Raw genomic sequence first — 10,235 nt, 5'->3', positions numbered from 1 at the left:
AATTTGATGGGATTTGGATATACTCATTGAAATCCCATGAAATCCTAAACAAATCTGAATTCTTTTTTTTTTAATCACTTTGCCAAACAGTAAAAATAGGATTTTGAAATCCAAATCCAATAAAATCCCCTCAAATCCTGGTTGCCAAACACACTGTAAGTCTTAATTGAATTGAGTACTCAAATAGAATTCACACTCATTTGATGTATAGAAAGCTAAGGAAAACAATCCATATTATGAAACTATCGCTCTTGTTCATTCAAATTTCGACTTTTCGAAATATTTGGTACAAATTCTTTAATTATAATTAAAATATGTATATTAGATCAATCGTCCCTCGTCTGTCTTTTGATTACTTGATGGTGAGAAGATAAAGTAAACGGATTCCCATATTTTTATGTAATTAGAATAACAAATTATATATACACTATAGATAAAAAGTTTAAGCCTTTCCTTCATAAAAAAGCTAGAGATAAAAGCAAACACACTAATTGGGATATTAGGTGTAAAACTCGAATTTTAACGTGTGATTGTTGCCTTTGTCAATGCCAACTTTTACCTGTCCCTAGTAATAAATAGGCAATTTTAAACGTTAATATAAAATTTTGTATATTTATCACATTAAAAATTAAAAATGTTAATTTCCGGGATTACTTGATATATAATATATATACTAAACTAGTTAAAAATAAATAGTAAATATTGCATTAATACTACAATTAATCAAATACCAATATTGAAAAGCAGTCGCCTATGGAAGCTAAATCGTTTTTTGTAAAGAATGTGCAAAGGTAATGTTTCGTTAAAGGTAGGAGCAGAATTGTTGAATAATCTTTTCTTTTTTTTTAAAAAAAAAAAAGAATTATATTCATGGTTGCTTTAGGTGGGCAACTTTCTTTTCTTTTCCTTTTTGTCCTTAACTTTATATATAAAAGTATTGTTGCATCCCACGCCACCTTTATTTTTTTTTAAATAGTATATACATAATAAGATCATCGTCATCATCAATGTGACATGTGATAATATTGTATGTGCATTATGTTCTGAAAAATGCATGCGATTAGAAAGTAGATAAAATGCACTTTAATGAATTTATATTTTCTGTAAATTTATACGAATTCTAGAAAAAGTAACAGTCTTCTATGTACATTTTGAAATGCATACAAAAATAAGAAGTCTATGAGCTTGTTCCTCATAATTTAATCTCGACTAGTAAAAAAATATTGAGCTCCAGATGTGACAGACAATGTACAGTTTTTTTTTAATTATTTTATGAAACGATAATTTCAGTTTTGATCTTCTCGCATTTTGTCGTTTTTTGAATATTAACTAAATTAGCTTCAATTTGGGCTTTCCAAATTGGATATTAGATCCCCCGGTACCCTTTGAACCAGTATTGGGCCAAGTTTCTTGTCGATCTGTTTCTTTAAGCCTAATTATTGTGTGGCAACAATTGGTGAGTGCAAGTCCTTGAGTCGTATCAGAATGAAGAAGAATTACTTGAATGGATCTACTCCGGTAAGGTTTTCCCGGTTGCCCATGCTAGACATGCTCGAACTGATCGATAATTTCTTCACCGGCGAGCTTCGAGAAGATATATCTGCCACCGCCCTAGGAAGTCTTTCGTTGTCTAATAATTGGATTCCAGGGAAGATTCCTCCAGTGATCGGGAACTTGATAAATTTAGAGATATTATCACTTGATGTGAACAAGTTTTCTTTCTGGTCATATTCCGAATGAAATTTTCGAACTCAAGAAACTTACGATGCTAAATTTCAGCGGCGAAATTCCAGCTTCAGTTACCGATAGTTCCCACTTGACATTCATTGATCTAAGCCGAAATAATCTAAATGGCGCAATTCCCAGTAACATTCCAGGTCTGCAGAATCTGAATGTTCTCGACTTGTCAAGAAACCGACTCGAGGGATTAATCTCCAGTGAGATTTGGATTATGAAAAGTTTGACAGTATTAGACCTTTCTTACAATTATTTATCTGGAAAAAGGCCCACAGTGGGGCTTCTACGTGACCTGGACGACCGGTTTTTCATTGGAAATCCCAAGCTCTGTTCTCCCCCACAGCTCCTATTGTCCATCAACCTCAAGTCCATCCCAAAATTCCCAAAAAACGCGTGCATCAATCATGGTTATCATAATCATCTTCTTGATTACTGTTCTGTTACTGCTTCCTGTAAGTTGGATTACAGTCCGAAAGAGAAGACTGGAGAGATCAAGAACCTGGAAACTAACGTCATTCCAGAGGTTAGACTTTAGAGCAGAGGATGTACTTGGATGCTTGAAAGAAGAGAACATAATAGGCAAAGGTGGAGCGGGGACATAATTGGACGTGGGCGTGGTAACAGCTACAATGATCATGGATTTGATGAGTGGCAGAATATGCACACACATTGAAAGTTGATCAGAAGAGCGATGTCTACAGCTTCGGGGTGGTGATGTTAGAACTGATCACTGGGAAGAAGCCGGTGGGGGAATTTGGAGACGGTGTTGACATTGTCCTGTGGGTTAGGAAAAAAGCATCAGAGCTAGCTCAGACATCATGCAGATACCGCCACACTGCTGGCTGTAGTCGACTGTAGGCTTACCGGGTATCAGGTGACTGGTGCCGTTAACTTGTTCAAGATTGCTATGATGTGTGTGGAGGATGAGAGCTCTACCAGGCCTACTATGAGAGAAGTTGTTCACAATATGCTCACCAATCCTCCGCAGTCTGCTCCCAATTTTCTAAATCTTTAACCATAAACGCATTCCTTTAGAGTAAGATGTGGGTGGCAAATGAAACTAATTTCGAAATTAATGGCAATTGTCCCCTGGAGTATGTAAAGTTGTCTCTCGACTGAATTAGAAGCTTGCTGCGGATGTAGTTAAGGGTAATAATACGTTTACTTGGATTATGTTTTGGACAATGATCGATATTAGCTGCTGGAGGATTGTAAAGTTTTAGATATATAATTTAAGAAATTTATGTAAATTTTGATTTGTCTATGTGATTGTAACATGATTCAAAAGGTTATTATAATGGATGCTGTAACTTTGAAATTGAATATTGAAATAAATTAGAAAATCGTAAGTCATCATTTATACTCCTAAAAAAAGATACAAGATATGTAAATGCGTTAAAATAATATGTAACTTGATTAAACAATATAAAAGGGAACAAATAACGATAAATTGGTATGTGTCCGATCGTTTGTTACTATCTTAAACTGGAAATGCTTTACAAGCTTCCTCCGTTCCCTCATTTTATTTTATTATAATGATTTTTATCCAGAACATAATATTTGGTAGAATGACATCCAGTTCTAACCCTAACATTATCAAAATGAGCCAACGAGATGGGACGGGCCATAATCCATCATAACTCTCCGTCATTTCGACAGTGGTAAAATTACAATTCTAATCTTTCTATTTCACATGACGAAATGGATATGTCTAGTGGACCTGGCCAATTTTATAGACGACCAACCCACATTTTTATGGGGGTGTTATTGTCAATTGAACTCACCTATTTATATAGTTGAGCAGGTCACGGATCTAACCTGTTTTGACAATCATATATAACCGTCGTCTGATATTAATCATTGTTTCAAAAATTTATTTTTACTTTGAGGTCAAAAACGAACCCATATACGGAGACCAATGCTTATCATCGGAACTGAGTAAGATAAATACCGCACCTTAGGAAGTTCTAAACATAAATGGCCAGAGCAAGTCTTTCATGTTTTATTTGATGGCCACACATCGGTATTATGTGAAAGAGACTCTAATGCCTTAATTTCTATTTTATTGACTCGTTCAAGGTAGTATTTCATCTACCTAGTTATCCCATTAAAAGACGATAACTAACAATATTGTTCATTTTGAGTATCTATTTATTTATTAGCTTAAATATTCAACCACTCATTAACTGTTACATTGATTTGATGTTTTTATTAATTATTAGTTTAAATAATTTCAATTTATTAATAAAACACTATCTTTATTAATCAAGATCGAGTTCTCGATTTATTCTCTTTGAAGAGTAGAATAAGAACTCAAATAAATTATAATGGAAAAAAGAAATATATTGATATTTGTTGTCACATACATACATATGACTCATGCCAAGAATAATGCTACACATGTGACTCGAGTAAGAAATCACTATTATAAAATTGACATGTTGTATCGTCTCATATGAATTTTTGTAAAAGATTGATAAAACAAACATCAAATGTAATATCTATTTTTTCATATTAAATGATCGATTCGTGTTTAATTCTTAAAATAATTATGATAACAAAAAGGCTAATTTATATTATCAAAAATAAAAAATATATAGAAAAAAGAACCTTTTCAAAAAAATATTAACAGTGTGTTTGGTTCTTTATAAATATGGATTTGGAATTAGAATTGGAATTGGAGTTGAAAATTCAAGTATTTGAAATTCTATTTGGTGTTTGGTTTAAAATTTAAAAATGATATTTACAAATCCATTTCTTGTTTGGAGAAAAAAGGATTCGAATTTGGAATTTTAAAATTTTACTAACATACCCTTAGAAATCTTATGAAATTTTATCAGATTTGGATAAAAAAGTAATTGTGTTTTTTTAAAATCCAAATCCCACCAAATCTTATCAAATTTGATGGGATTTGGATATACTCATTGAAATCTCATGAAATCCCATGAAATTTTCTAAACAAATCCGAATTCTTTTTTTAATCACTTTGCCAAACAGTAAAAATAGGATTTTGAAATCCAAATCCAATAAAATCCCCTCAAATCCTTGTTGCCAAACACACTGTAAGGAGAGTGTATTGGTTATAGACTTTTAATGACTTTTATGGAGTTTAAAATTCTAGAGGTATTCAAACTAGACTTTTATATACTCCATAAAAGTTTAGTGGTATTCAATGTAAACTTTTGTAGAATTTTAAAAAGTCATGTGGTATTCAAACTTGACTTTTAAAAACTCTACAAAAGTCTATAGGTATTCAAAATNTTTCTGGGCTTTTTTTTCTCTGAATGCTAGGTTTAAATTTTTAGTTGAATCAGAGTAATTCAATTGGTGTTTAATGGTTAGGGCTGTTTATGAAGATATTCACATGTTTCGACAGGTGCATGAAGAATTATTATTGATTTATTCTGAATTTTTTTTCTTTTTCCAGGAAATTGAATCAATCATCGTGGAATAACCAGTACTTATACACCAAACCAGAAATCCAGGAGCATTGCTGAAGTGGTGTGTGAATTCTCTAGACTGCTAATTCATCATGGGTTTTTACTTGTATTCTTATTGCTGTTCTTAGTTTTTCTGAAAGAAATAAAAAGAAACTCGATACACTGTAGTTGGTATGTGATTTATTGGCTTATTGATCTCTCTTTATGTACTTGTATTTTATGCTTGGGTTTGATTTGATTAGTGGACTTCAAGTTTTTGATATTTTTTAATAGCTACTTCTTTATTCCATCTGTTGTCTTATTTTGTGTAAAATTATTATATATAATTTCGACTGATTTACATACATTATATTATATCACCAAATATTGGTCAATGAATTTGGGAATATCAGGTCTTGCAATTTATGTCCTTCTCCGCCCAATTGAGTTGAGCCACTGTGGTGTTGAAGAATGTTTCAGTATAGAGTATTATTTTTTCTCATTATATTATAAAAATGACTCTTTTTTCTAGTAGGCACAGGACTATGTTGATTTATAATTTTTAGCGGTTCTGTTATAATTTTTTGTGGTTCTATAGTCCACCAACGAAGATAATTGACCAAGATGATTATTGAAGGGAAAAAGTAATGCTCTTCTTATTTCTGTGCATTGATTGCTACTGAAATCTTTTCTGTCGTCTTCATGGGTATGTTCCATCACTTTTTTTCCACAACAAATAACCACCTTATTCCAGCCTTAACCTCTCAATGTCAATTCGTTTCTAACTCAACAGTTGTTACCTATGAGGCTATAACAGTTACATTTGCATTTAAATTCAAATTATAAGAATATAAATTTCTTATAAATTGATAATTATTGGTTTAGAATTTTATGTTCTTAAACTTACTTTTCTTTAAATTACTGCAGGACAAAGGACCATTCAGGGAAATGCATAGTATATTGTGGTCCTAGCTTTTGAGAAATTATGATGCTGGATGACTTTTTCACTTTGACTGAGATGAATCATGGGCTGACATCCCCCTCTCGAGTCATGGAACTTGTGGCTGTCATGCAGAAGGGAAGAAATGGTACTGCCAATGCTGGTGACACAATCAGGCAGTGTTCGGCACTTGCAAGTACCATTGCTGCTACTGAGAACAAGGATTGTCTTGATCTTTTTATTCTGTTAGATGGAGTTCAATTTATTGATAAGTGGCTGAAGGCTGTTCAGAAGTTCAATAATGACTCAGATAAAATATTTCCAGAAGAGACAATTATTCATCTACTCCAAGCCCTTGAAACACTGCATATGAACGACGGAAAGTTGGTTGCCTCTGAAATCTGGGTGACTGTCGAGGATCTCCTAGTTCATGGTAGCTCTAAGGTACAAGGTAAAGCTCGAGTGCTGTTTGAAAGCTGGAAATTTAAAAGAAATGGTGTTGACTCTGTATCAGTTGAGAAAGTTGGAGCATTACTTGATGAAATGGATGAAAGTGATCATGTTCAAAGGGGTAGTGGATGTTCAAAATCACCTTCGAGATATTCTTCTCCTTCCAGTGATTTTTCTGGTCTGGATAAGGGCCAGGAATCAGCTACGGATGAACAAGTGCCCTCTACAGTTTCTGAAGCTCTTCATCGTGATCCATTTGCAGGTGCATGCAGTTCGAACAAAATACTAGATACCCCGGTTGGGGATGACAGAGCTTCAGATCAAGTCGTTCTACCTTTTTCTAAACCTGCCGAGGGTTTTCCTATGTGTGAGTCAATTGGCATTACCTAATCATTGTTATTAAAGGCGAGCGCCTGGCTGCGCCTAGGCGACAGGCGCAGCCAGGCGCACACCCAGGCGCACGACATTAAACAAGCGCGCGCCTGGGGTGCGCCTCGGCCCAGGCGCGCCGCTGCAAAAAGGCGAGCGCCTGTGCGCTTTGGTATTACACGATGCGATTCACCATTTATAACTCAAGCCCAATAACAAACAAAAGCCCTTTTTAATGTTTTAAAAAAGCCCTACAATCAGATTTTGCGTTCTTTTTCTTACCGTTCCTTGAAATTCTTTCTGAAGTAGCGCAGCGGCCTTTCTCTACATCTGAAACTCCCTGGTTTTGTTCGTCTCTCTCTTTTCTAGTGTTTTTCATCTTCTGTGCTAGTTTGCTTCTTAAAAAACTGTGAGTATTTAAGAGTTGGTGGTTTTGTGCCTTGTGGATTACAATATAGGATTTTTTGTATGTGGTCAATGATCATCTGTCTGTGCTAGCCCTACAATCTGCATGGCTTTGCTTGATGTCTTACTGTTGCTGTGGCATGTGATTAGGAAAAGAATTATTGTCTTATACTGTTATTGTAGTTTACTTTTATTATTAGGATTTAGGATCAAATCTGTTATTATAATCTTGTTTTATTATTAGGATTTAGGATCAAGCCTATTATTATAATCTTATTATTATAATGTTGTTGCAGTTTATTTTTCCTTAATAATCTTGTTTTATTATTATAAGCCAAACACATTGTCTCAAGTATGTTACTGTTGCTTTCAATATTGGTTTATTACTTTATGATTTATGCAACATTATCTGCTAATGAATTTTTATTTATATTATTTTTTTTATTTTTGTGAAAGTTTTTAATTTAAATCGTATAAAATATTTTATATATGTTGAATTTTAAAATTGGTATCAAATGCGCTTTACTTCGATAAAGCGTACGCTTCGCCTTGCGCCTCGGGCCTCAGGCCCCAAGACACCCTTGCGCTTTAGTGCGCCTTGCGCCCCAAATAACTAATGGTGGAATCATGTATTCCAGCTGTTCCAAGACAAGGCATGAATGATGGTCTTGCGGAGTTTCCTAAGTTAGAGTCAACTGGTGATTTGATACATGCCCCAAAGATTGAATGCTCATCTGAGAAGTCAGTCTCTCTCGAAGAATCTAACAGATCTGAAAACAAAGCTATGTCTGCAAGTTCTGATGCCGCAGATGCAAATAAATCTGTAATGGAACATGAGAACAAAAATTCTTGGGATGAAGGTCCACCTTTTATTAAAATTGATTCTGGTGGAAAAGATGTCGTGGATGATGGCAGTTGTGAAAACAAATGCAGAAGTTCATCTCTAGACCTTTCTTGCCAAATTTCCATACAAGTGGAGAGTGGAGCTGTAGATTCCAAAGAACAAGGTTGCAGTTCTGAGAAACCACCAGAAGGTCATATTAGGCAGCCATATAACCTGGACCCTGTGAGTGAAAGTCAATCCCATGATAACGAGGGATCACATAATAAGGTGATGAATATCCCGGAGTTGTCTGCTGAAGCTTCACCAATACAAGAGTTTGCAACATGCATCGAAAACCCAGGCACGGCACAGACTAGTAGCTCCACCAAAGATATGGAAACCTCTCAAGTCACCGAGGTTGATATTGAAGAAGCCAGAGCAAGAAAAGGCCCATGTAAATTCGACTTGAATCAAGAAGTTTGTTCAGAAGATATTGATCATCTTGGGAATCAAACCGGAACGACATCCATTGTTTCTGCTTCAATGGACGCTCATGGACTCCCTGTTTCTCCTATGCAGTTTGCGGGCAATCTTGGCTGGAAAGGGTCAGCTGACCAAAATGATTCTCTTCCTGCATCACCTGATCAAAGTCCTTCAACCAATGAGGATCTCACCATTGGGGTTCTCCGTAGCACTCCAAAGCCGCCCCGAGGATTTTATAAAATTGACCTGAATATCGCTGAAAGTGGAGATGGCAATACGAGAGACCTGTTGCACCATAAACAAGTTTCTGTATATTCTGGTCTTCCTTCTTGGGAATCTTCTATGGAAACAGATTCAAGAAAATCTGAACGTCCTGATTTGGATCTGAATCTTACAAGTGAAGACAATGGAGTTCCATCAGCTTCGAGGATAGGGCACCACTTGCCCAAAGAAAATGACCGCCAACATCAGTCTCGTTCTTCTTCAGCATCATCGAAGCAGCCTTTAAGCATTATTGATCTGAATGATCAACCATTTTTTTTAAATGATTCTTATGATATTTCCTGTTCAAGTAATGTGAATGTTTCAGGGGGTATTAAAACAGATGAGTCCATAATTTCCATCTTGGGAGCCAGAGTGAAGGTCAATCCCAAAGATCTCGTTCCACAAACGATACCCTTTCCAAATGGCCGAACTCCAGAGCTTACACTTGATGTTAAAGTGGGTAGTACGGAGAGTTCTTTTGTGATTGGATCTGTTCTTCCATACGCGCATTCGTCAGTTTATGGTTACAAAAACGTTGCACCTGTTCCGGAAGTTGCTGCTTCGCCTTTCTCCTCCTCTTTATGTGGATCTGGAGAAGCAATTCCTTACATGGTAGATTCTAGAGGATCACCTGTTATCCCCCAAATTGCTGGCGCTGGTTTCTCTCAACCACTATTCGTATCAAACATGATGAGCTCAATTCCATCAGATGGAGCTGGCCCTTCAGGGAGCAGTTTCGTTCTGAACTCTGGAGCCATGGTTAAAGATGGAGGTAGGGACCCTTTAGTCCTCAGAGATTTCTTAAATTTAGGTCCAATCAGGTCTATGGATGATCAGCTGAGGACTCATGCCTTACCCACCGTCAGTTCAGTCGTCAGTGGAAAGCGAAAAGAAATACCAGATGATGGTTTGGAACGTTACCCATTTAGAAATTTTACACCACCGTGGAAATAGATTATATACATATCTGGTCTGCTTTTCTTGAAATGAAATCAGATTAGGACCAACCAGAACATGCTAATGGTTTTCTTGAAATCAGATTAGGACCAACCAGTACAGTAATTTATATTTTCACAGCTGCGTTTTACTTTCTATCAACATGTCATACTCGTGCCTACGATACTATAGAGGGGGTAAAGTTAACCTCAGTTATAATTTAGAAAACTCGTTAATTAATTTTTAGAAACCTTATATGTTGAAGAATGACTATGACTACCAGTCTAATTCATCATTAAGATTTGATTAGGGATCGGTGCTGAGACTCACGGAATTTTTTGAACACGTATTTCTAAAATTGAAAAATGCATGTTTCTCTAAAAAGAAACCCCTTATGTGAAATAACGAT

General features: G+C 35.5%; 1 protein-coding gene and 1 pseudogene across 2 annotated transcripts; both read left to right on the top strand.

Annotated features, from left to right (window-relative positions):
* Positions 1–753: 753 nt before the first annotated feature.
* On the top strand, positions 754–2,752 carry LOC140990063 (uncharacterized; annotated as a pseudogene).
* A 2,244-nt stretch (positions 2,753–4,996) lies between these two features.
* On the top strand, positions 4,997–9,997 carry LOC140989902 (uncharacterized). Of its 2 annotated transcripts, XM_073459428.1 has the most exons (4): positions 4,997–5,074; positions 5,165–5,238; positions 6,084–6,913; positions 7,959–9,997. In XM_073459428.1, exons 3-4 carry the CDS (start codon positions 6,142–6,144, stop codon positions 9,842–9,844), a joined length of 2,658 nt encoding a protein of 885 aa, XP_073315529.1. In that variant the 5' UTR covers positions 4,997–5,074; positions 5,165–5,238; positions 6,084–6,141; the 3' UTR covers positions 9,845–9,997. The 2 variants fall into 2 exon arrangements, with proteins under 2 accessions (XP_073315529.1, XP_073315528.1); XM_073459427.1 differs by having other exon boundaries at positions 5,003–5,238.
* The last annotated feature ends 238 nt before the right edge of the window (positions 9,998–10,235 follow it).

This window comes from Primulina huaijiensis, chromosome 12 (assembly GCF_012295235.1).
Source record: "Primulina huaijiensis isolate GDHJ02 chromosome 12, ASM1229523v2, whole genome shotgun sequence".
Lineage (NCBI taxonomy): Eukaryota > Viridiplantae > Streptophyta > Magnoliopsida > Lamiales > Gesneriaceae > Primulina > Primulina huaijiensis.
This window is presented reverse-complemented; position numbering and strand designations above follow the sequence as displayed.